The 27850-nt window shown below is 40.1% G+C and overlaps 1 protein-coding gene across 6 annotated transcripts in view; it reads right to left on the bottom strand.

The window, feature by feature from the left end:
* Positions 1-27850, bottom strand: part of KIZ (kizuna centrosomal protein) — a 67224-nt gene that overhangs the window by 14492 nt on the left and 24882 nt on the right. For 5 of the 6 annotated variants that reach the window (XM_026060221.1, XM_026060219.1, XM_026060216.1 and 2 more), the window contains 6 exons: positions 27188-27455; positions 20064-20201; positions 18337-18501; positions 16546-16696; positions 9590-9755; positions 8527-8592 (listed from right to left, as the gene is read on the bottom strand). In XM_026060221.1, coding sequence (XP_025916006.1) covers positions 8527-8592; positions 9590-9755; positions 16546-16696; positions 18337-18501; positions 20064-20201; positions 27188-27455 — 954 coding nt within the window. The remainder of the gene's footprint in view (positions 1-8526; positions 8593-9589; positions 9756-16545; positions 16697-18336; positions 18502-20063; positions 20202-27187; positions 27456-27850) is intronic. The other variant, XM_026060220.1, reaches the window with a different exon arrangement.

The raw sequence follows: 27850 nt of genomic DNA, 5'->3' as shown, positions 1-27850 counted from the left end.
TGATGTCCTCTTTTCTAAGCCTTTTTTTTTTTTTTTTTTTTTTTTTTTAAAGGAGTGGCAGTACCCTAGTGATATAGCGATCATTAATTCTGGGAAAAGAGAAAGGTGAGAGAAGTGTGAAAGTGTCTTCTGAAAATCCTGACCTTACATCCCAGCAACCTGAAACCAGTCGTGCCTTGTCCTCATGACAACATCACGCCTTGTTTTCATTAGAAGCCCTAGAAGCAATTTAGGCCCATAATTTTGAAGCTGTTCTGATCTTGCTCTGCTCTGTACTGGAAGGTCTAGATGACCACATTTTAGCTTAAGTCAATTACCCAGCCTTCACCTGAATGTTCAAAAACGTTCACGCTATTAGGTGGTATTTGCCTACAAATTCTAATAACTTGTTAGCAAACATCCAGGTTTATATGAAAATGTATCTCAAATATTTGGTTCATAGCATGCACACAATCAGAGAAGCTCGAGTTCTTTGGGAAAAGCATAAGTTAAAAGACTTCTTTCAGCCAGTTTCAAAGACGTATTTTGGAACTTCACAGCTCCACATTTAAAAATACAGTATTTCACATGAGCACTAACTTGGTCTGAATGGCCAACACACACTGCACAGACACAACTAAAAAAGCTTGATAAAACTCAAAGTTTAAATTCAAATTGGGTTGTTAATAATGAAAAGTAAAGTTCTTAATCTGATTGTTCAAGCAGTATTACAGCAGGATGGAAACTTTTGTCACAGATGACACAGCTCTCCTCTCATCTTTTTTCCAAAGTATTGCTCCCCCCATTTTGAGTTAGCAAAGGATCTGATATACCAGTATTAACTAAAAACACTCCACACTTTTCAACTTTGAATTAACTGTGAAGTCTGCATGGGTCAAAGCAGCTTTCACATCAGCTTTAACAATTTCGTTTTGAACAAAATGGGTGTAGTTTTCTTCATTAACCACCAATTCCGAGAAAAAACAAAAAACAACAAAAAAACCCACTGACCACTACAAAACGAATCACTATTATTTTGTTCTGGTGAGCAGTTAAAATCATCTTTGACCCCGAACATACTGTACCAGTGCAAAACTGGAAAGAAGATGTATTCTCCATGTGTTCTCTATGGCCTAGGTTCCAGTGTCTATTAATTTATAGTCAAACAACTCAGCGACAAAAAGTGATGTGATATCTCTTCATTTTTAAAATGTTGCAAGTACGAGGCCAAGATCTAAGTCACTAATTATATTATCTTTCTCAGAGATATAAAAAGCCCCGCACTTTCTAAACATCAAAAACATCAATATATGTCTATTACACATAAAAACCTTGACTGCAATTACAGTCCCAGGGAATAAATAGCCAGACGCCAAATTGCGTTTCTACAAACATTCTCCAAGTGTTTGACTCAACATGTCTGTAAATGGAAAAGGTGTGAATATTTTGAAGGCTGCCAATTTTTAAAATACAGACTGGGTAAATAGCACTATATTAATCACAGAGCTCACGTACAGCCCATACGTTTCATAGGTCAAAGATTTCAGTTTTGCTCAAGTAACAGATCTCTCAAGCAAGCAATAGAAGTAGTAGGTCCTGCTCTCCCGGCAGAGGAACGAGAGCACTGTAGCACGAAGTGGAGAAGCGGTGAAACGGGAGGACACTGGCTTCAGACAGCAGAACGGTGTGCGCTCCAGCAGCCAGACTCTTCTTTTTCCTTTCAACCTGCCTCCTCAAATCTGACCCTTGTTGCTCTGCCATCTTCAGTCTATTACACTCTTTTCTCCTTCCAAAAAATCTCATCCCTTGCACAAGGGGCATTCCCTAAAGTTCCAGTTTCTGCTGTAGGAGACTACAGCATCTCAGATAAAACACCTGCAGTATATTTAACACAAAGCAAAACACTTTTTCCTTAACTCCATTTCCACAACAGCAGAACTGTTCTGGATAAACTTAGCGCCATACATACCGAAATATCAGAAAGAGAAAGAACTATACCGAAAGACAATGCTGATAAAGACCACGCTGAACCCCAAAAGATCCAGACAAACAAGAAACTGATTGAAAATGAGAAGACATTTTCCACCACTGGAAACGTGGATTCTGAGCAGCCTTCTGAAGCAGTAAGAAGGACAAACTTCTAACTAATAAGAGAAATTTTTAAAGACAGAACTTAAGTCTGAAAAGAGAAATGTAGACTGTGTCTGTCTTTGGCAACACATCCTGGATTTCAAGATGAAGGCAGCATCTTCCAGCCCCTTACCTCTTGATGATAAAGTGACACCTAAGAGCTATAAATCGCTATCATTCATTATTTCCAATAACAGTAAATAATTCCATATGCAAACAAAGGTCAGGTCGAAGAACAAGAGATACCATGGGCTTTGCAAACTCAACTAAAACATCCATCTGCATCCTTCTCTGGTATCCAAATGAGAAGCTACCCAACAAAGCAACTTTGCTTTTTCTGTGCAATTTTATCAACAGTGTAATAGTTGGCAGCCTGGCTAGTTCAACTGTCGCTATTCTTCAGAGTTAATAATGCTTCGAATGGAATATTACCAGGCTCAAGTGAGCTGGCAAGCCCTGTGTTTTTACAGTTCCCTTGGCAATATTTACACTGCCTAGCGTTCAAAAGTCCTGTTAGGTCTGGGTTCCCATACTGCCAGGTGCTGCACCAAAAGAGAAACTAGCAATAGTCCTCGCCCAGCAGAACTTTAAATCTGAATAATCTCCCCCACCCAAATAATACTATTACTGCACTTGCTGATAATCTTCAAAGAGCTAATCAAGGATTAAAACAGCATGGGGTATTAGCTACCGTGACACTGTCAGAACACAAACAGCAACTATGCACACCCCTCTCATGTGGCCAGAGCGTTGAGTGCTGTCACGTATACAGCCCTTCATTAGCACTGATTTCCCTTGCTATAAAATAAAACTCACATACACAGAGAGGATGGATGCTAGCTGCAAATCCGATGGAAGAATGGGCTTTTTGGAGGGCAAATAGATGGAAAAAAGTCTAAAAATTAAAATCTGAACAGAACACCGCCATAAATAATGTTCAGAAGTTGGTCAACACCTAACAAATACCCCCAAATACCCTTTTTTTAAAAGGGGGGGAAAAATAAAATAAAATAAAATACTTACAAGAGACCAACATACAATGCTATCCTCCCAAGAGGAGAAATTTTTGATGACCAGCCAACTCAGGAAATCCCAATGCAGGAGTATTTGAAAGTAATCTAGTGAGAACACTTTCAAAAGCTGCTGCCTCAATTTAAAGATTGAACAAGAATTCTCAGCCACAAGTCATAACTATGAAATACTTTGAGGTCTTTCCCCAAACTTAAATAAGTTGGGCAACAGAGTATCACCTACTGGGGTATGCAATCTAAATTACTCTAATTTAAATAAAACACGCAATATTAAACTTTCCTGTTGTAGTTCTGTCAGATCACAACAGCTACCAGTCATTTACAGATGAACTTTTTCATAACAGCAGTTTCTAATCGATTGATATCAAATGAAGCAAAAAGTTGGGTAGACTTAATGCCTTTATTAGTCCACTCCAAGAGTGGAACCTCAAGAACCTTTCAACTTCAAGTTCAAAGGAGGACCTCACCAGGAAGGATGTGTGGGTGTGGGAAAAGTGTTGGCAGGATTATTGGCTCATTAAGGTTGACCTAAAAAGGAAACCAGAATTGGATTTGTGCCCTTTCATGTTTCTTTATGATATATAAAGAAGGACTAATTTTTTTTTTTCCTTCTTAAGAGGTTTTTTTCCTGCTTATTTCTAACATTAGAGATTTTATACCTGGAAAGCAGATGGAATGTGGTATTCTGGATGTTGTAAAAGTGAAGCTTGATGAGTAGAGAAGGATGCCATTTTTATTCAAATGCCTTATAACTTTAATATCTATTTAAGTCAAAGACATAAATAAAGGGAAGGAAGAGATTCTATTTTGTTAAAGATTTAACAAACCTGCCCCTTCAATAAAATCAGCAGTTTCCTACTTAAGAGACAGCAAAAAGAAGCAGTCATCCAGCAAAACCAAAAATAACAGATTTTATCATTTTATATCTCCCATTATTCACCTACCTCATGAACAGCAAAGAAGTCAAACACTTTTTTTTTCACGTCTCCCCAAGATAAAAATCAGAAGGCATCCAGGAAGAAAACTAGAATGAGTCCACATATTCTTCTCTACCCTTACACAACCCTCGGTATAAAATGAGACTGCTATTAATAAAATCTCATCTGTTAATAAAATCTCTTCTCTGATATTCTAACTTAGCCTAAAAGTGGTACTGTATACAAAATATAACCTGTTGGAGGTCAGTCAACGCAAGGTGGCCCTCTACAAGCTTAGGACAAGGCTCTCAGTAGGAATCACCTTCATGCTATAAGCTGCATGCCACCCCCTTTGACAACGGACTTGAAAAGCTCACTTCCACCGCCACAGACGGGAAGGGTCGTTGCTCCTGTTCTAACCAAAGCCAGGTACACCCACCCTTTCCAGCACCAGAGGGGTTAGGCTTCAACTTCGTGCTGCAGTTGGATAAGTAGGCGTCAAGAGATTCCCCACAGGAAAGGAAAAAAAGTTAAGGACACATTGCTTAGCACAGCTAGGGCCATCCAGGTAGAAAGCTTGAAGCCTTCTTCTGAAATGGAAGCCTTGGGAGATTAACAAAGGTGGGACACGACCTGACTACTTTGGAGATAGCAAAACATTTTGTCAACGCTTTCAGAAGCGAGGATTGACACCCTTGGTTTTTTGCCGCTGATAAACAAGTGCCCACGATCTCCAACTCAGTTGCCACATCCTGTAATCTTTGTAGCATGGGTATTGCCTACGCTTTGGGGAAGAGGAGGTGCTCCTGCAACAATAATCAAGAGGGGAAGAAGAAGAAAAAAACCCCAAAACACAGAGAAGAATGTTTTACAAACAACTTCCAATTTCCCTATAGAGAATGGAAGTTCCTCAAGCTTTCTCCAGATTTTTTGCTACCTCCAAGATTACTTGAAGATAAGGGAAGTAGCTCTTGTGACTAACATGCTTATCAAGAGATACTTGTATCAAATACAAGGACAGGTCAAGGGCCTCTTCCATAACCTCAGTTGCCCTTCAGTCAGATAAGGCTGACAGCAGCTACAGAAGACTAACATTTACACCACAAATCCCAGCATCAGGTAGTCTGTCTGTTACTACTGTTGCTCTGGCCACATTCTTGAATGGAAAAAAATGAGACGCAAAGCTGAATATGTCCTGGGGGTGTGTGTGGGGGGGGGAGAGCACTGTTTAGGTAAGCGATAACAAAATGGAGATGCAAGATGTTCTTCAAATCCAATATACCAAACTCAAAGACAGAAGGTCACAGCGATCTTGTTTAAGGAGGACTCCCAATCCTAGCTAGCAGTCAATTTGACACCTTGACACATGGGCACTCGTCTTCAGGAACACTCTTCCCCTCCTGTCTAATGACTCAGTATTGCTTGGACTAACTACAGCTCTGGAATGACCAAGTGTCATCGTCCTCCATGAACAAGCCCTGAAATGTGTACTGCCTGCGTTGATAAATCTGACTGTTGAGACTGAGATCTCTAATGGCACTTATATTACTGAGGGAATCCCTCCACATTTCCTAAATTCTTCTTTAAATTTAGCATTCTGAAGAAGGGATACATCTGAGCCCTACAGCTCTGAAACATCTGAGGAGAAGAGCTTTTTGGATGAGCACGATGAAGTTGTGTCTCTTTGCTGACTTCTGCTTTTGAACACTTTCACAGAGATGACTCATGAGATAAATTAGAGGTCAATTTTACTGCCAGGGTCAGCTGTCATGCAAGGGGTAAAGAAGCATTAAGACACTGTAGAGACTGCAATTTTGATGTGGATGTTTGAGCAATCACGACAACAGATCAGTGGGTGCTATCATGAAGTTAGGATTCAACAGCTCAGCAGATATTTCAATCTAAGCCTCTATGTAGAGGAATTCCAAGCGGAGTCCTCAATAAGTAGTTTAAAGTACCCAACAAAAATATTTCTAAGTGACATCCAACACCATGCCAGCTATGACTCTAAAGCAGTGAACACACTCGCTCTTTTTTAAAACCATATCCACATTCCCAAAGCCACAAAGCTTTCTCCTTCTCCTCTACAGGCAATACACAAACATCTCTGGATATTTACAGAATATTAAAGATACAGAAATATTTCTGTTCTTTTTTTTCTGTAATGGAAATACAAGAAAAATAAACCAAAACTACAGAAGCTTTCATAAAGTTTCATCACGGACCTAAAGGAACGTTCTGAAGCACATCCACCCAGCTCCCAAAATAAAGTCCATCAAAAACCCACAAAGCCTCAAGGCTTCCAATGTTTCAAACTAAAGCTTTACTGCAAAGAAGCCCTTAAAGAATTCAGCGAGTACTGAAAAAATTTGTATCCATTAAGCTTAGCAAAAATTGTATAGCAGAACGGTCATGTATAGAACTGACATAAAAAAAAACATTAAAAAACATCACACACACAAAACCCTCAAACAAGGCATTTGAGCCCAAAAGGCAACACACAGAAATACTGCCTCTGTTTTAAGCACTGAACAATTTCAGTGTTCCAGGGCTACAGTCTACAGCATATAATGATGAGCAAAAAGAAAGATAGTGACAGGCTAGAAGACTGAGAAGCCAAAAGAGAACAACAAGCCTGGAGAAGATCATGGATTGAAGATGAATAGCATCTGAAAGAAGTAACTTTGCTTTCAAGCGAGATATGAAAAGTCTCACTCTTAGAGGCCATGAGAACGCTAGCTACTGAAAGCATGCTGCAACAAAAGTAGTAAATAGAGCAGAATTCAGAACGAACTGATCTTAAAGTTACTTTTTCCAGGATTTAGACTAGAGGAGTTTCTCAGCATTTGTACAAATAGGAAGCATTGCTCTTTGTGTTGCCGTTCCGCATAGAAGGAACGGTGGAAGTAAGGAAGGGATACGTCCACCGTGGCTTGGCCTCAGTCCTAGCCGCAGCTACCACTAGGACTCTAACCGTTCTTTCACGCGGGAACCAGTCATACGCACGATCCAGGTCCCCAGCAGGAAAAACTGCAGTAGACAGTTCTCCAACAAATTTGTACAAAACGTTAGGCTTCGTAACGAAAAAGAGTATAGGCACGTCATAAAATTACGGGAGGTGGGAGGAAGGGGCGAGAGCCAGCAGGGCCAGCTACTGAGTCTCTGAAACCCCCCCGCAGCCCATAACGGTGATGGCATTACTCGCAGAAAGCCAGAGTTTCCTACCTTGGTCTAGCTGGTACTGCCACCGGTTTGTGGAACCTCAACTGCACTCCCCAAAATTGGAATCATCTTAAACTACAAGCTATCAAAACAATCAAGTTACATGAACTTTTTGATTAATTTTCAAATGAGAAGCGTGTTTTGTTTCTTTTAAAAGATTTGAATGGCTTGTGGTTTGTGTGCTTTTCTTAAATTCAGCTGAAAAAAATCAATGCAATTCATCTTTAAAAAAAAAGCATCACCATGTTTGACTGAAGGACATTTAAAAAAATATAAAAATAGAAAGCAGTCTACTTTCAAAACCTCAAAAATCTTAAGTTTTTTTTGTCTAACAGGAATATTACTATTGCAGTAAAAATCAGAAATACAAGAAGCACATTTTTATATTTCAGCTGCAAATCAGGCTCAAAAAGCAGCAGTGGAAAACCTCTGTAGAAACATGACTCGCTCTCAGAAAGACATGCTATTTTTAAGCCATAAAAAAGCAGAAAACAAACAGCAYGTGTTGTACAAACAGATGCCCTAGTACCTTTTCTTTTTCAGAGCACACACCTGCATAAATATTTAGCCAAACATCAAAATTCATAATGAAGCAGCCCACCACTTTACAAAATAAAGTGATAGCAAATTGAGACTTCTTGAAAAGAGTTCTGTGCTGAATACTAATGTGTTATCGATACTTTAGAACTAAGAAGCAGTGATATTTCAGGATTCTGAACAGGCACAAAACATCTGCTACAGGAAGATCTTAACAAGTCTTGATAAAACCTTATTGCTCAAAATTTTGTATTATCAGACTGCTTTTGTAACAGAGGCAAAAGCACAGCTTCCTGTCTAGCGCAATTTTTTTCTGCGCTTATTCTAATGATACACATTCAATTACTAGAGGAAAGAAAAGAATCAAATCAGAAACATCTGTAGTTTGCCGTATAATTACTGGATCTTCCCCGTGGAGAGTGACCTTCGTAACACTGATACTAAGACCTGAAAGGCTAAATGACAGGATATTCACACGGTTTAAACGTATAACATGATTACAAGGAATTAAACAGGCACTGTTATTTTCCATCCCGGTTTATGTTAACGTAAGCGTGTACTTTATGATCTTATGTTTAATCTTTGCGCTCAGTGTGTAGTAGCTGGATTTACTCACTATTAGTGGATCCAAACCACTAAAACGCAATGTTTTGATTATATAATAAAGTTGAATACTGTATTTGAGGTTAATATGCAGCCATTACTTTTACCTGTAATAGGAATCTTTTCTAGCACGCTTTCTTCCTTGCTCTCATCTTCACACCAGCTTGTGACTTCTGTATGTGAACACACAATAACGAAACATTTCAAAGTCGCAATGATCTGACCGGTTTGTTTTCTTTTAAGCCCTACTCCCTTTAATTTTGCACTTTTGTTATCCCTTGTTTATTGATCTAAACTATCCATTACGGTTCTTAAAAGAGGAGCCTACTGTGAACTTTACTCGTATGTGATGCTACTGTGTCTCTCTGTAGCTTCCAGAGAAAAGGATAAGCTACCCAAATGTCTTAAATAATTTAAGACCCAACGGGATTTAAGAAACAACCAACCAACAGTAACTCTGCAATCTTGTGCGGCAGCCCGACAGCAATAGCATATATCACACCGACCACAGAAAATTAGTTTAAATCAAAGTCTCCATCTCCTCCGCGGATAAAAGTAGCAGGAATTTAGGAGGCCTCAGTCAGCTTGTTTACATTCTCTGGGTAAAGAGCCTTGCAACCTAATTGCCCGTCTCCTTTAGGCTTTGATGTAAGCAACGCTCTGAGAGCACACGGAGCAAGTTACCATCTCCTCGTTATTAGTGGGCTCATATATTACTTCCTCCTTGAAAGGGATTAACTACATGTTCACAAACATTCACCTTTTAAGCTTGGAAACTGAAACGCATACCTTCCTTTGCATAAATCCCATTATTTTTGCAAATTTATTCTGCAGTCTGGCTTTATAATAAAAATTTAACTAATACATCATATGACTTCTAAATGGCAGACTTTTTTAAAATATATGTACATGCATAGATCCATCTTTAGTAATTGCCCCAAAGTTTGATTTTTCTACTACAGAAAAAGAAGAGTCCCAATAGGTACCATTCATTTTAATGAAGTAACAAGAATGATTACAGTGGAAATATTTAAGAGCACCACCCAAAGTTCATTAAAAACATATATTAATTTACCAATCGCTATAATACAGCTCCCTACAGGTTTTTGATAGGGACACGTTTACACCACCAACTTTGAGCGCGCAGACAGACCTTTCCCCATTTGTTACCTCGGTCCCTCGCACCACCGCCGCCAAGCCAGCGAGCCCGTTCCGCCTGCTTTATTTCCCCGCTGTCGTTGAGAATCGATGGCAAGCTGTAGGATGATTCATTACTCGGAACAGATGACCTGTCTTCACACTCCTCTGGAAGGACCTCTCTCGACAACGGTAGAGCCTACAGCGTTAAAAAAACAAAAAATAACCGCAGCTCTATTATCCTGAGTCTCGAGCAGCAACGTTTTCCAACATACATTTGAGCTAATCTGCACTTTACAGTGTAATCTCTTTCCAGGGTGTTTTTGTTAGATATCAAATTACCTCTGAGTTGAATCAGTGCTAGCTTAGGAATTACATTCTGCCTTGAAGAAATACAAACTTTAATTGTTTTAATTGCTACGTTTTCTGGAAATTCTCAGTATTCTGTGCCCCAGACGTTCGCAGTAGACAAAATATAAGGGTGTATTATCTCGGCTGCAACAGTAACAGACACACAAAAAAATTTCCCTCTCCATTTCAGGCACACAGGCATAAGGCAAGTTAATCCACACTGTTTGCGATAGTTAGGATTTAAAACAACRCCTAGGTCAATACATCTGAAGTCAAAGAGCATGGTCCAGAGCTTGCCAAAGCTAGCTTCTGTCAGACTCGATTCAGATTTTAATCTGTATTATTATTGCACATTCATAAAGTTTATCCTCTCCTGTCTATGCATACTGATGTCTGCAGCRGCACTATTCAGACCTCTATAATTAAACATATTTTTAACTCAGAAAAAAAAAGAAGATGAAAGCCAATATTTTTATAGGGAGCTGAACATGGCATAAATACGGCTGAGTTAAAAGCAGGCTTAACATAAAGCAAGCACTTCTAAGGTTATCATCTATGTGTGTCGAAAATGCCGAGTGCTGCCTCATAAAGCTCATTTMTGAGAACAGCAGAAAGCATTTTCTGATGTTTATTATTCCATCAGCAGCAGGAAAGGCTTTTTGGCATCTTTCCTATCTCTTTTTAACTTGTATACTATTCTTATTTTGTAAGAAAAAATACAGACTTGATTCTTTAAAATCTACTAGATTTATGCTCTAATTATCTAATTATTATTATTTGTTCTATTATCTATTGTATCTATTTGTTGAACAATTATCTAATTAGATACTTGTTCAACAAATAAAGTCAGCCTTCRGGGATGTGGACTAACACCTCAGAAATAATCCCAGTTTTTGTGACATTATTTATATTTACCCAAGAGAATGGAATGTCTTCAAGTAAAAACATTTCAGACCCACAGGAAAATATTATTCTTGCACTTTTCCCTTCTCCTCGTTAATCCCATATTTATCCAGGAACCCAGAATCGCAACTTTTGAGTCTTAAGCAAATAATTTTCACTGACTATTTTTTTAAATTAACCTTAGGCATGGGAAGTCATCATACGAAAACAACAGGAGCAAGCAGCTGTTCCATCCAAAAAAAAAAGGTTATTTTAAGTTTCCTTTTTTAATGAAAAAAGAAAAGTCTTAAATTACAGATAGGGTTGGGAAATCTTTCTTCATGAAGGAATTCATTCCCATTTAGCAGTTTAGCTCAGTGCAAAGTTTCCCATATCAGAATTAATTCATTCACCTATTTGTAGTATCATTTAACATCTACATAGACATGAACCACCGTCAATAAATACGAGTAGTAAGYGTAAACTTTAATACCATAATCAATCCGGATAAAAAGGCTTCTTGACACACCTTCAGCARAGAAGGTTCTCACCAAGAGAGCCAAGGTTCGACGCTCAGAGCGACAGGGACCAAAGCGATTCCAGAACGTTTACCGTCTGCATCGGGGCGAGCACGGCTCCCAYGCTGCTCTTATTCGCGCAGGAGGACAACTCGGCCGAGAAAGACACTCAAGTCCGTAACCCTCACAGCTAGGAGACCAGCTTACGCTGCCAAAACGGAAGCGCACTAAGAACCTCTGGGCAGTCAACTCCCTATCCGTAAGGGTAATGCCCAGTTTTCTTAAGATGGATAATGCAAGAGGAGAGATCCACGAGAGAAGAAAAAACTGACTGTAAGACAGAAGAGAAGAGGACAGGACCGGACCAGCAGGTAGACAGAAAGACCGACTGCACTGGCAGCAGAGAAAGGGAGACTACAGAAACACGAACGAGGTTCCCTAGGGAGAAGTAGCAGGACAACCCAACGTGAGGAGCTGAAGATGCCCTGAAGACGTTGAAGAAGAAGCTAGGCCTGCCGGTCAGCACCAAACGCTCCCAAGATGGCAAGCGTTGACGGGACCCGGCTGGTGGCGTGAGGGAGAGCGGCGTTAACCGGAYGGGTCCATCTGTCCGGCCAGGGCAAGGTGTCTCACGAGGTCCGACTCCAGCTGAGGAGGCCGGGCACGTTTTAGCTGCGTTGCAAGGCTGGGGGATGGCGCTGTGCAAGGCGGCACCTGGCAGATTTTCCAGCCCTCAGAGAAACAAGTCATCAACAGGGGCCTGAAACTCAAACTTCAGGACCTTAAATATTTAAGATCTTTAGGTACAGGCTGTATATGTATTCCCAATCACATTATATAAATCCTTATGGTAAAGCAACTGTTTCTGTACATGCACATTATATATTTTATATTGCTACGGTCCTGTGCAGCCTGCTTAGAAATAAGAGGTTTCAAAGTACATAACGCATCTGAGGATAAATTTAAGTGAATGAATCCTGTTTAACAGATAATATAAGCATTAAATGCATGAGCCACAATAACACATAGCAATAAAGAGAATATTACTGCATATATTGACCCATAAAGCACTTGCCTTATTGAACTTTCATTAACTTTGTAAAAGGTTTCATATACAATTATGATTTTATGCACGGTATTTATCTATCACCAGCACAAAGATACATTCCCTGTTTGGATCTTTTACTTGACCGAATGTTTTAAGCCCTGAATACAAATTATTTATCCACATGCAGAAAAAAGAAATTACCTTGGCTATAATTGAAAGTATACAGTTTACCGAAATACTACATTTTCATTATGTGTCTTTCAAACGTTATTAAAACTAAAAAATATAACAAAGCAGTGCAAACTGCTGTTTTAACTTTTTATTAAAAAAATTAGAGGAAAAATAAGTTCTGCAAATATATTTGGTCTGGTGGTATGCTTTTATATATATATACATACCTATATATACATATATACGCACGCATGCTTATATATATTTTTTTAAACTACAGACAGTGTAAAGAAAAAAATTAGAGCAAAAAGTTTAGTCCATTTAACCTCTGTAACAGCCTCTAGAAGAGATTTCACGAAGAGGGGGGCAGGCCATCTTTTTAACTGTGGACTGATTCAAAGACTTATTAATTCTCAATGCAGAGGCAGTGAAGAAGTTACTTGCGGATGACTTTTTTTCCCAGGACTGATCCCATACATCACCTAGGGAGCGTCCGAGCCCACCAGACTGGTGGCCGGAGACCCAAATTCTACTGCCGGGTCTGCGGCTCGGACGCTGCTCCGGAGGAGACGAGGCGTTTGGACGCTGGTTTTCCAGCGGGTACGACGAGGAGAACGGGGATCACACCTTCCTTGGCCAAGCGCTTTGCGGTCAGCGGACAAGAAGCGTACGTCAAACTTGAGCACTAGCACCGCCGACTACAAGGAAACCTTYAGTTACGGTCTCGGCATTGTTCGGCGTCAAACGTGCCCTGCGCTTGCCAACGAGCAAGAAGGGGCCTTAACGGCGATGTTCYGTCGCGCGGCGCTGAGACCCAAAGCTAAAGGATTTCGCTACGCTTCCAACGCGCGGAAATGAATGTGGGAGCCCCGACCTGGGACTTGTGACAGCGACAGAGCAACCGTTCCAGACCGGACGGCCGTACTGGGAACCCGGGAAGACGCAATTCATCATGCATTCATCCCAGCTGCCGTACAAAGCTATTTACTCTGGATTTGTAGCAAAAAGAGGTCAGGGCACTAGCTGGTCTATCAAACTGCCAACTCTTTTTTTTTTGTTGTTGTTGTTGGCTTTGTTTTTTTGTTTTTAAACAGTTAGTTTATAACCTTATAAATTAAAGTTTAAGAAGAATAAGCACGCTATTTGTAAAATTCTCCGCATATTTAGTATATTAAACATGATTCTATTTTTCAAAAGAAAAAAATAGATCATTCACTATAAAAAGCTATTAAGTCACAGCGAAAGACGGATGATACAAGCCTTGTGATAAATTTGCACCACAGCAAACATGTGAACTTATTTAAATATATGAATGGTCTGAACAGTGGAAAACAGATAAGCTCTTTAGGGTCTTTAGGAGGGTATTTTCTTCATGGGATGAAGTGGGGTGAGTGTGCGTGTGTATGCTTATTTTGAGACAAATGAAAAAATTATATTCTCTCCCTATCCACTTTCTAATTACCTTGAAGACTGGTTAATGAATGATAACTCCTTGTCATTCGGTCCTTAAAATAAAAGTATCGGATACTATTAAAAGCACAGGGCCAATTTTAACAGTGCAATTTAGTCTCTAGGTATCATTGATTTACATATTATATTTTTCTTACAGTCGAATTATGAATACACACATCCATGTTGACTGCTGTATCTCTGATCAGACAGCACACTAAGTGAGATAGAGATCCTGAGAAAAAAAACAATTTCTAGTCAAGCACTTCAGTATTACTTGATTCTTCAATGCCACACTTGGTCCTTAAGTACCTTATTTTTCTATGGTATTAGGGTTTCTCTTTCAAAATAAAAAGAGCAAGATAAAAAAAGAAAAAGCATCTGAACTACTTAATTAATGGCAGGAGAATGTTCTATCCTGAGAAACACTTGTTTTGGTGATCTCTTCATTTTACTCTGCCTTTAATAAACCAGTACAGTAATGTTTGCCTGAACACTCCATATTGTCAGAGAGCATTTATTCTCCGTGGCAAGAGTTAAGTAGGTTCTGTTGATTCCATTACACTTTTGATACAATACCACTGCAAGAAGCATTCTGGAAGAAAAAAATATATATAGAAAAGAAAAAAAAAGGCCCTTAGTTGTAAATTGATGAGTTCTTTTCGTGAAAACGTAAAAGCAGTTAAGCCTGGGGAAGTTTGACCGATCATTATATCGCTTTACGATTCCTTTGTTGATAAAGCTATACCCCAGACAGGGAAAGAAGTTTACATTTACTGGCTGGATTTGTTGAGCACGCTGAAAAAAATCCAACTCATATCACTGCTAAGATCTAAACATGTTACGTGCCTTTGTAATAAGATATTACTAAATGGTAGGAATTTTCTTTGCAAAAATGGAGCCTTTTGGGATCTCAGTTAAGCACAAGTGGAGTACTCGGGAAGCTTAAGATGAAGTTTAAGTATGAATGATGGGCTAGGCCGTTTAATGATTACCAAGTTCATTTAAATTCTCATTTAATCGGAATGATTCTGAAGAATTATTTTGTTCCTGTTTAAAAATAACATTTCTTAAGCGAGATGTTCACATGCTAGAAACGGAGCCAAAGGCTATAAATACTTACACACGCACATATGTGTATAAAAAATAAACTATTTCCAAAAATAGAAGCTGTGAATTGAGCAGCATGGCTATTCCTATTTTCTTCATCCTCCGTTCTGTACCTAAAACAAGCAAAGCTAGTTTCTTTCACCGAAATCTTTACAAGCCCTGGATAAGCCTTTAATAAAAAAACGGCCCAGAAATAGGTACCAAAATCACTGTTTCCAAAGAGCCTCCCCACAGGGGCTAGCGTCTAGCCTTGCACAGACGCCACGTCCCCCACCTACACTCGAACACTTCTTGCCCCAGGTCGCGACGCAGCAGAGCCGGGCAGGAACGCCCGTCAGTGCATCACCATCTTCCTGGCAGACACCGCGGTTTATCCGGCTTTTTTATCCCAGCGGTGCTCGCATCAGCACAACACACCCAGCTGCCACGGTAAAGCAAGCGGATGAGACTGAAGTTACTGCTGTGGCTGACGACTTACAACCCCGACTTCAAGAGAAAAAACATCTGTTCTTGTGTGCGCTGCGTCCTCCGTGTGTTCCTCCAGCACTGTGCTACGGGAACGCAAACCAGGACAGGCTCGCTTCGTCTCTTTGAAGTTTCGTCTCTCTCTTCTTGTATCCCGAGAGAATTTCAGACACCATGAAAAGCCAAACTGCTCCACCTTCAAGTAGCCACAGCAGAATAAAACTACCCCTACCCTTGTGGTCAGAGGACACCTTCACAGAAGGCAGCGTTTAGGTAACTCAGAAATCTTAAAACTACAAATAAGCAAACATCATTTTCAAATACAACCAAAGACTAATCTTTGCTTTGTCTGGAAAGTTAAGTCTTGACCTGCAACCAAACAAACAAAACCCCAAGATTTTACAGCTCTGCAGTTGGACCTTTCTCGTATAGCACATTCTGTGCACGGGCTCCTCTGCAGAGCCTTCAGGAACTGAAACAAATGCAACGTAGCTACTCACCTACTAAGTTTTGTTGACGCTGAACATTTTAACACTGCTCTAGAACCTTGCTGCAGCCAATATATTCCCAGACAGACTTCAGGGAGTTCTTTCAACTTCATAAAGCTGTAGGTGGTTTAAAGGCTCATTTAACTCAGACTACCAGGTTTTTCTGTGAAATGTTGTTATAGCTGGAAATCTCTTGGGACCCACCTGACCACTGTTTTCGCACTGCTTTAAATTTCGTAAGCACCCACGTTTCTCTTACAAACCCCTTATATCCGCATTTTTGTCATCACTGCAGAAGTGGAAAAGGGAAAAGAAGTGAGAACACAGGACCAGCGATCATAAGAATCAGTGCAAGGAATCTGACAGGAGCTGCAGACTGTTCAGTCTAGTAGTTCTTTACACTAAAAAGGCCCATTTTTTATGTTCTGCTCGGTCCGTCAGCAGCACAGGCTCGCACAGAGGAGTTGACAAATAACGAGCGAAACAGATGGGCAAATAAGTGCTAACCTGAGCATCTTGCACGTTTTCTTCTGAAACCAGCAAGGTGTCGAACATCTTCGCCACTTCGTCTGTGAGCAAAACGCGGTGCTTTTTCAAGAACAAGGCATGTTTCCTCAAACAAGCCCATAACATGGCAAGATCCAATTGCTGCTCTGACCTGAAGAACAAAAGTAAGTACTACTGAGATAACATGTCAACAAGATTTACCAAATCCTATGTTATTCATACGCATGCCACACTACTCATTTACTTGACCAGAGCTGGACAAAGCAGTTCAACATTTTGTAGGAAAATACGTAACTCATTTTTTCATTAATTCATAGCGTTCCATTTTGCACTTTTGAAGTCTTTAAAAGCAAAACCACAAGAAATCACTTTTCACTACTGCAAATTTTGAAAAAGCTGGGGGTTGGAGGGGGACAATGACAATACAGGTAATCGAATGTCCCAAGGTCTCCGGATTAATCATGAGATTCAGTGTCAGGAGGTATTAAACTGTTTCCTCACCTGCAGCTCCTAGTCTTATTCTTAGTAAAACCTCACTTATTCTATTAAGCACTCTGCTAGGAACCCACTTCCACAGTCATTTTCTCAAAGTTAGTTCATTAATTTTGAGAAARAGTGTGATACTCCAACTGTATTTGTCGAAGATGTTTGTTTTTCCAATTGCTCCAATGAAATTTCACAAACTGCAGAAGAATGAGTTTCAATTAACTCTGCAAGTGTTCTTCCCTAAAAAAACATTTAGGAAATTCTGCAATAACATTAGTGCTCAGAGAGATAATCTGCCTCTGAAGGAAAACCAGACGCAGTTAAATAGATGATTCTTCAGTGCTAACAAGTGCCCTGATCCTGCTAACACTTAAGCACTTCTGAGCCTGTAGCATGGATGAAGTTCTAGACAGAACGTAAACAAAAAAAAGAATGGAAATTCTGTTTTCATTACTTCATTAAAAGGCCTTAAAACCAATTATCCTTTGTCCCTGTAGCATACACATAGGAAAAAAAGTATTTTGAATAACTGTGGTTTACTGTTTTTGAAGGATATATGCATCTTCTGCTTCACAGAAAAAAAAATCCACCTCTCAAAATTACATCCTCATGTTTCCAACACTCGCACTGAAAATAAATACTACTGGATAAGAGGTCTGTTTTTCCCCTCCTTGTCAAAGGAAACTAGGATGAGAAACGTAACAAACTCAGGGTGAGACACTAGAAACCAAGGCCGAGCTCTGCCTGGTAGAATAAAATCTATTACCAATTAGGCAACTCAAAAGCTACTTTTTTCCTGTAAAGTCATCCTATCTGCTTTCCTGCATATGCAGATGTATGTGAGGTACATTAAATGTTTGTAATATACTAAATGTTTAACAAATTAAATGTTTAACACTTAAATGTTTAACACAAACTTCTACTGATAGTCTCTGAGACAAGATTTTACCCCATGTCTCTCACTCAGACAGTGAAAGGTAACGACAAAGTTACATGATGCATATCTTAATGAAAAAGTTTTATAATTAACACYTAAAAAATAAATTGATGCACCAACTTTTAAAGAGAAGAGTTTACTCAAAATGCTTTAAACAACTGACCACTGAAAATGTGCTTAATCTTCTYATTTAGAACCACATAGCTGATATTGAGACACGAGAAGATCACCACTCAAATCTTTGTTTTTAATGTCAATCACAAGTCTGACCTAGGTTATGCTTTCTCTTCACAAAAGCATCACAAACAGATCTGGATGGTAAAAAAAACGTTAATCATACAAATACATAAGTTTTGTGTTTACGATACCTGATTTGCTCCTCTCCCATAGCTCTACCTTTAACATTGAGTGTTTTCTCAGGTAGGAGGCATCCATTCAGTATGCTCTGTAATAAACCCTGAAGCTGATGAAGGACAACTGCTTCACACGCTTCAAGGTCTTCTTCTTTCAAACTGCYGGTCTGATTACAAAAGCTACAAAATAAAGCAAGTGCTACATGAAATGTTTATTTAAAGCCAAGAGAGAGAGCTAGAATAGGTTTGGATGCAGAATCTGTAATAATTCTTTTGGCTAATAGAATAACCAGCAGAACAACATAGACAGCAAAACATCCACAGCTAAGTCTTTTGAAAAGACATAGTACAGAACAGTGATATTAAAAACAACGCTCAGAAAATAATAATTTCAAACTTTTGCTTTTTGACAGTGAATCACGTCACTCCTGAAAAAAGGTCTCCCTCCGAGTGAAAGGAACCTAACATGAGCACGTTAATTGGCTGAAAAGACGGTTTGGATCAATCTCAAGGAAGGAGCAAGGGCTTCCCCCCACCCCTTAAAAGCGGTCGCTCTAATTATTCTCATCAGGAAACAGCTCTGCAAGGTCTACTTGCAGTAGATGTTACACTGAAAGTATCGATCACCTGTTTCTAGAGAGGAAGCATTCACACGCATTTTATTTGGGAGAGGAGATTTGATAGCCATATGCCATGGCAGGAAGAAAAAGACCACCTTTACATAGAGAACCATGAAAACCCGTTTAACAGGACAGAAAAGTAACCCGAGTAGCATTCAGGAGCTTGTTCACGTGCATAATGTTAAACTCTGGCGTAAAAACAAGAGGAACCTGCATACATCCATTAAGGGAGCTGTCGTGAGGAAACTATTTCTTGTTCGGGCAGCCCCGAATACACTACAGTCACAGCAATTACATTGCAGGAAACCATATCTAATGGTAGCCTACACAGGCCAAGCCTGCTGGAAACCCTTTTTCCATCATCTTCTAACAATTACTTTTTTTTTTGAGAATGCTAGTTTACAGAGGCTGACATTTAATTTTAAATGAAGTTATAAAGCCATTCGCAGCTCTTGTAAGTAGAAGCACAGTGGTGTGGAATGTCTGCCAGGGTTTATGCGATTTCATTTTTGTTAATATATGAGTATTGGTGAGCCTTTTCACTCTTAACTCGAGAAATTATTTTTCTGGTTATTATTCTTTACCTCAGTACAAGCATTATTAGCCACTTTAAGGAGACAAACTCGCACTTGGAAATAAGTATTTACTTCACCTAAGAGATCTGTGGAGCAAGGTTGCAAAAAGTGATAAATTTAAGAAGGCATATTTGTTGAAATAATTTGAGTATGTAGTTCTGAGTGCTATATTTCAGCTCTCTGATGACATTAAAACGGTGGAAGGGGAGGGAGGCTTCTTAGCAACTGCAAATGTTTATTTGCAGGAGCTCACACGCTCTCTGCACCAGGCATTTGTCACCAAAAGAGTGACGACTACTAGCTCACAGCTCAAAAGGCTACTGTACAGCTGCTAGGTAACAACTAAGTCATTACTCACCTGAATTAAATTAAAACCTTGTAAGTAATCAACAATGAAATTATTATAAACATTACAGCTAGAYGTACTACAGCAAGCAAACAAAAACAAATGAGATGGGATTAAGGAATAGGAAGCACTATAGTCTTCTCTAATTTCTGCTATCTAACTCAGGACAGCGACAGCAGCTCAGACGAAAGGGACATTAACCTTATTAGCTGCTTCATCTCGGCAGCACTGCTGCTTCCTCCTCTCTGGTACAACGCCAAGCACCTGGGGCTTGCTATCTCGACCAAATCTTCTACGAACTGCAGTAAACGAGAGAAGCCTTCAAACGTCAAACGATCCCTGCRGACAGATCACAAACAGTAGTTACAGACTAAGTTACTACGGGTATTTTAAACACATTTCCAACACAAGCTGCAAACAAATACCCTCATTTTCGCTTTTACGCTCCCACAGAAGTGTTTTACAAAAGAGCTAAAACACCTGACAAAGACAGGCAGCAAATTCCGCAATGAAAACGTGTGCGCACAGAGGAAGAGAAAGAGCGAGACATGGAGACCTCCATAAGTAACTTTAAAAAGCCAATACAGCCATTTCTGTACACCAAGTATGCAGACAGTCTCGGGAAAAAAAAAAAACCCACGTGTTGCTGGAGCTCTGTAGAAATAAGAAAAAAATTCCAAACCTCCAACAATTCCTTTCACATTTCTGCACACAGTCCCTCTTTGTATACTTCGGCTTACTTGTTTCCAAAGAAACAGTACGTGCTAGGGGGACTATCTGTAAAGAAAACTGGTGTCCTTTCTTACCGCACGCGTTCTCCTGCGCTCCTGCCAATGCCAAACGCAACGCTGTTGGTCCTGACTTTGGCAACTTGGTCACACGTAGCGACAGTCAATACTAATAACTCAATACGCAAAATCACAGCTCAGAATTTATAAACCCTAATACTGTAATATCAATGAGTAACCTTCACTGTTGACCACCGAGAGGTTCACAAAGGATCCACGTGCTACGGGCAGAAGGTATTTGAGCACATTCACGCCTCAAGGGCGAATCTCATTAGGCCCGATTTCTGCATTTACTTCTTTTTGCTTTTATGAACGTTTTCTTGATGTTCTAAGCTCATCCCCCATGCAGGTGATTTTGCCCCATGGGCTCTGTAGTTGCCTTGGTTGAGCAGAGGCTTGCTCTACTTAAAGCAGAGGAGAGAATGACCATGAGTTAAAATGGCAAAACTATTAAATAAAGAGCACGGCAAGGGAGGTATGCATTTTACCCAGTAAAAAATTTCAAATGGCAGCTGTCAAATCAAATTGGTCCCGCAGGTCAAACCAAAACTGTGTTCTATGGCTTATTACATAGTAATGTCAAACTTCAACTTCACTAATGACAAATCAAGTCCTGATTAAAATAAACTGTTTTTTGGGTTTTTTTTTTTTTAGACTGGATTTTTTTCCCCCCACACTTTCTCCTTGTTCAAAACTGAAAAAGACACCAAGCAAGTCAGTCCTTACATATCCAGCTTCTTTATAGCTATTGAAAAAGGCAGATATTTCAATGTCCAACAGAATACCTCTAAATGTAATAAATGCCTCAGGAAGATGTTTAATACGGAAAGGACACCACAAAAATCAAGAGATGGTTTTAAAATGCTGCAAGCAGTAGAAGAAAGATCAAGATTTAGTTTTATTTTTGCAACAACTTGTTTTGAATGCATCATAAAACACATGAGCAAACAACACTGGGAAATCTAGCATATCACATTTGGAAATATTTTCTGGGTTTTCTTAAAACTCCATTAAGTGTTATTTTTCTTAGACTTCTAAAGAACGTAAGCCATTTCTTCCTTGCATTTCCTGCAGGAGTCTCACATTTTCAGAGCACATTACTTTATGAGTTTCTGTACTTTAGCAAAAAGGTAGAGTTCCCGAAGGTTCAATCAAACCACCCTTTCTCTAAAGTGCTAATACTAAGTTTAACCTTCTCCTGCCTCTCTCTCCCACAAAGTCAACTATCTGATCAAAAGATCCCTTTCCTCTTTCATTCTTGACTTCTGTGATGGCAACTTCTCATTTGTTCTTCGGCTGGTCTGCCGCAAAGAGTCAGAACCTGAGCCTCTAAAAAGAAATCTTTTTTCCTTCCCGTTCACTATTTACTTTTAGCTGTATGGAGTTCTAGCTGCCCCTCTGATACTGTAATTGCCCATAAAATGCGTGTGCTGGACAAATGCCTTTGGTTGTTTAAATTCTCACCTAGTTCCCCTGTTATAATGAAATATTGCAGGTATGAGTCTACAATCTAATATACAAACTTTAAGAGTTACAAAAATTACTATTCAGATAAAGCGATCACAAAAAGAGCTGTTTATAAAAACAAACTACAACGAGGGTATTTGGAAATTGTGAAAAAGTTTCAGATGCTCAGACATGAGATTCACGTCAACGGGCTTGAACTGAAACRCCAGGTAGGAGCATCACTGACCTACGGAGAAGCGAGATCAAAACCCCGACCAGAGCTCTGCAATTCCCTCGCCTCTATGCGAACTGAAAAGTCATGAAGTGATAGATGTACAAATCRCACAGCTCAAAACACATCCTCTTCCCCTTATGCAATAGCATGCAACTATGGGTAGCATATACAGTAATAATTTGTAATAGCATTAAAACTGTCCAAAAAAAAATATCAATTCAGACCCATAATAATGCATTCAAATTGCTCCTGCACTGAGTAGTTTAATTCCTTCACCTCCAGGATCAGAATAAATCTAGTGACCACCTACAGGTACAGAGACATAACTGGGACCTAAGACGGATTTTGATGAAGCTGCACCTCTATAATGATGCAAATCAGGACTTAAACTTTGAAACAATAAAGCATGGCTAATCCTTTTACAGAGGTGTAAATAGCTATTCAGATTTTGATTTCAGACTGCCTGCTTTGTCGAGGACTTTCCACAGAAGAGCTCCATGAAGCAGCGTCACAGCTGGGCTACAGGCTCTCAAGGAGGCCAGCAGACAAATAAAGATTTTTGTTGTAGAAGCCGACATATTTATGCAGTTAATTTTTAAATATTTTTAATACTCCCTCAGGAAGCTGATCACACTAAAACTGACATCAGTTTTGTGATTATGTTAAGATATATCGAAAGCTTTGCTTTCTACGAGATTGTTTGACAACAGCGAACAATTAAGTTTGAACTGCTGTGCATTTAGTTGAGGTTCTTAGACATTCAATAAGCAAAACAATACCAGGGAGATCACATATGCAGTTAAACAGTGCTTCTCCTTTTACCGAAGTCTTACAAAAACCTGTATTTCAGCGGCTAACTCATTGCCTATTGTTTTACTCCCCCTGGGTGGTCCTTCCAGGGTGCCACTTGAGGGGGATACAATAATAAAAAAAAGAAGGGGAAGGAAGGGACACCAACATAAAGAAAAACAAAACGTATGACAATCTGCAGCAGGCTACGGATCAGGGGTCAGCAAACAAGAGGTCCTTCTCTTTTACAGGTTGCTTCCTGGAAACAGTCTGATTAAGCTGACAGCTTGAATTATGTGTTACATTTTGTAATGCACAATCCATCTGTGCTAAGTCCTCTTCAATGCAGCTGAAGCAACACAGGCATAAGCTCTGCCTTTTTCCACCCCTTCAACACAGGCCTTAAAATAGTCATCATCTTTCTGTGCACTAATTCGCGGAGACCCTCTCCCCCCCTCCCCTTTTTAAGCCCTTAAATAAAGGCTGGATACTCTAAAGAACGGTAAAAGGATACGGAGCCTTTCACCCCCCGGTTCACCAGTTCAAACCTGTAACAAGTGACCGAAGACCAGAAGTTACCCAAAAGCTGCTCACCTGAGGCGAAACGAAGTCGGCTGCCCTTACAGCGCTACCCCTAACAAACAGGGCAATCCCCCCCCAAAACCACGGTTAATCGAGGTACTCGCCGAYGCCTTTCTGCGGAGCTCGGGAACCRRACRGACGCAGGGAARCCGTCGCCCCTCCAGGCAGCGCTTTCATACCGGTTGAGTTCACGGTACAAGCTTTAGGAGACCTGTACAAGCACTGTTCAAGAGGTCCACCCAGCAGGGCTCAGAGACACGCRCATCCTTTGGTAAAAGTTACCGTTTTTAGTTACTGAGATACCAAAATTACCCGGTTCCACTATTCACTGTAACGAAGTTTCAACSCTTACACTGAACAAGCTTTCAGGGCAACCTAACGTGTCTTTGGTTAATAACCTGTTGGGACCAAGTTAGTAGCAATCACTTTTCTAGCTGGAAATGCCAGTTTGAAAGTAGGCTGAAAAGAAAGAATGACTTAGAGGTAAAAATAGGACATAAGCTTATTTTGGGGGGGGGCGGGGGGGAGACCTTGTTTCAATCGTGCCTCTGAAGGTAGGTAGGAGAGACAAGTCTTTCTCCACAAACTGTAAACTTGCGGCTTCCTGACACGCAACGAGGATTTTGGGTTGCTTTTTCCCGAGTGAGTTATGATCGCAAGATTGTCTGCATGCGGGAGCTCCTTTCTACTCCGTCGCTCTTACTAATTTCATATAATAGACCAAAAGTATACAAACGGACCAAAGAAGAAGGGCAATGAACGGGACTCAGTATTTATGCCATAGCAATGACACTGCTTAAGAATGAACAGCTACGTTGGAAGAGTCCAAGCTGCAGCTACGTCAACTGAAGCAAACAAATACTAATAGTTTTGCATAATTTCCTCACATTCCTTCAGCCGGCAAAGTTGTTCCACAATAGTAAAACACATGGACTGTCTGGAAGGATTTCAGGTCAAGAACTGTGATATTATACATTCAGACAAAAAAAAGGATTTTTACAGGTTGTGTAGTTTATATAACTGAAGTCCATGTATTAATTACTTGGAAACTTTTCCCCAAGATTTTCAGCGTATGAATTACTTGATAAAACTCAGATAGATTTGAATTTCAAGTGCACTGGAAAGATGCGCTTAAAAAGCTTGGTTATAAACCAAACCACGGAAAGACTACTCATCACTTCACAAGATCTTTCATACCTGCAGTTTCTGAAAATTTTATCTGGATTTCAATTTTCAGGCAAAACAAAATTCACATCTTTTCCGCAGAAACACATAACAGCAGAGATCACACTTTTATGGCCTTGAGAAACRGAGGTATTCAGCTTGACATAATGTGAGGGGAAACATTCACATTCTGTTTTAGTCACACTCCAGAGATAATGCAAACAGCGAAGCCTTTCTTATGATTTAGCCGGGCTTCGAGAACAGAGCACGATATTTTCATCGGTTTACGAACAACCAGACATCACTAACATCTATAGGGAGAGAACAAAAGGTTAAGTTACCATCACGCAGCTATGACTTCTCCAGCAAAGGCAAGAGCTCTATGCAACTTTCCTACAAAGTGTTATGATTAACAGGTGTTATACAAAAGAAAAAACTCTGTAAAAGCTATTTAGACGTAAAATTAGATGATGTTTCCATTAAGCAGTCTGATACGTGGGTTTGCAAAAGTGAAATTATAAAGTTTCAGGAGTGTATTTTGATGGCCGTTAGTTTCTGCTCAATTGTCRCCCATTATAATACAAGCTAATATTGAAATCAGTATCCAATAAGACCTGAACATGAATAAGAAGTACGGATGTGTTAAAGAAAGCCGCAAACAACCAAAACAGAAAAAAATGGCAAGAGAACTTTCATCACTCTCTCCCTGGCTAAAAATGCTATTTCCTTTTGTACATGGTCTCTCCCCAACCTACAACCACCATCCCTTGTTTAGCTCATACGCCTCTTAACCACCCCTGTATATATTTTACCACTTCGGCTAGGAGCATTTTGCCTATGAAGAATTCCAGCATGAAGGCGAGAAAAAGCCCGGCCGACAGTGGCACCAGCTGGAATACAAGTGGAGAGCAAAAGCAAGGCGAGGGGGTGCAAGCGCGCACCCGAGAAAGCGGCACGTACAGGCAAAAAGAGGCTTTTCCTCAAGAATGCTGTAGGGCTTGTGAAGAGCAGAAAGGCTGGCCAACMGGGCAAGAGGTATGCGGGGAAGGAAGAGAAGGAAAAACAGAGGTAGGAAAACAAATGTGCCGCTGAGGGAGAAGAGGCAGAATAAAGCCACGAGCAACAGAACCACTGTAGGTTAAAACTAAAATTGRGATGGGGGAAGGTAAGGCAGTGGTGGGACAGCAAGGTCAAAGGGAACATGGACATGAAACACTGCAACAGGAACCAGTGGCAGCAAACAGACTTTCAGAAGAAATAGGAGATAGAGAGGAAGTGGGGGAAGAACGATGAAGAGACTCCTACAACAAAAGCAGCAAGAAGAAGAAGTGGAGACTCGAGCAGCGAGGTGCTTGCAGGACAGCAATCCTGAGATCTTAAGTCTACTGMGCAAAGAAATCATTCTTCCTAATTGATCGCATTTATGTGCTATGAGATAATGGAAGCATTTAAATAACAGACCAGGAACAAGTGATTCCAGTTTGAACTGATCCATTTAACCACAGCAAGGAAGTAAAACCACCTTCCTGCATGACTTGAACCAAACTTTTTTCATTCTCTCTCAGCTACTCTGAAGGAAATGCTCAGAAACTTTAACCAGCTGGAAATTTTAACCAGAGCATGCAGTTCAGTAAATTATAGGTACTATTAAATAAACATATTAAAATAAAATTTGCTTATATATAAAGAATATATTTATTACACTTTAACAACAAACATATTTAACTTGCCCATCTCTGAACTGAAAGAGTTATTTGAAGTCATTTAATCACTAACACACATGCAGTGAGATACTAAGCAAACACTTCTCCATTGACTTGGGCCATATATTCCTGCACCTTCCCTGTGGTTCTGGCTGCACCCACCAGTTTCCCACTAGCCAGCGGGGCAAGCTGCAGTCAATACAGTGGCAAGCTCCAAGCCTGACTTGCGCTGTCTCACTGACGTGTGCGTGCTGATGGCTAACRGGAGCTCAACTGGAAGAAACAACCTGAGTTCAGTCTACAGCTTTTCTCCTCAGTGGGGGCACACATTYGTCTTTCCTCACCCCCCCCAAAACAGTAGAAATGTTATCTCTAGTCCTTTATGGAAATTCATGAAAATATTTAAGGGGAAAAGGGGGGGCACAAAGGAAAGACCAGGCACATGAACAGTATCACTGTACACATCTTAGATAAACCAAAATACAGGCCCACACTACAGGATTTTTCTAAAACTTAAGAAATTTGCCCACCTGCATGTGAATTTTTGCATCATATTTCAGCCTTCAGGGTAACACTAACAAATGACTAACAGCAGTAAGACAAGACATAAGGACATACCCTTCTGGTGCTGAGCTGACCGAGGGCTCTTCCTCTGTCRTACGAAGATTTGATGACTGCAAAGAAAAACGTTCTACAGAACGGGCGTCTCTTCCTTGTTCCGAGTTTACTGCTTTTAACGCCATCTCGCTATATGCGTCTTCTAGACTCTGCTGTGGTTCAGTGGTATTTATCATCTCATCCTCTTCAGTCACAGAAACGGTGAGGTCACTGCTGCTATCTAAACTCGTTTGTTTAGAAGTACAATTATTCATGCCATGTTCTGGTTCTATAAAAAAAGAAGTATTTTCAAAACATTAACGGGATCATGATGAGAAATGCATTGTACTGTACAGAATTCAACAAAGACTGATTTTGTACGTTCACCTATTTCACTTGCAATTTAATGAATGAACGTTCATCTGCTCTTCATTCACTAAGTTTTTCATGGAGCCCAAATCCCCTTCTAACAATACTCCGACCCAGCAAGGACGGATGCGACTGCGCACGCAAGTACAAGAAGGGAATTCTGCCTCATCTTCTCGTTTCCCGCGCGTTCCTCTACCGCTTCGCCAGCTTTCCCTCCCCACGTCCATGTCTTCTACGCTTCTCTCGCAAGGGGGAGTTCAACGAACCTCCAGGCCTGATATTATGCTCTTGGCTCTTTGGTCTGCAATTCAAAGG

The sequence above is a fragment of the Apteryx rowi genome, unplaced genomic scaffold (assembly GCF_003343035.1).
Source record: "Apteryx rowi isolate R43461 unplaced genomic scaffold, aptRow1 scaffold_167, whole genome shotgun sequence".
Classification (NCBI taxonomy): domain Eukaryota; kingdom Metazoa; phylum Chordata; class Aves; order Apterygiformes; family Apterygidae; genus Apteryx; species Apteryx rowi.
The sequence above is the reverse complement of the archived record's forward strand: the minus strand, read 5'-3'. Positions and strand labels throughout refer to the sequence as shown.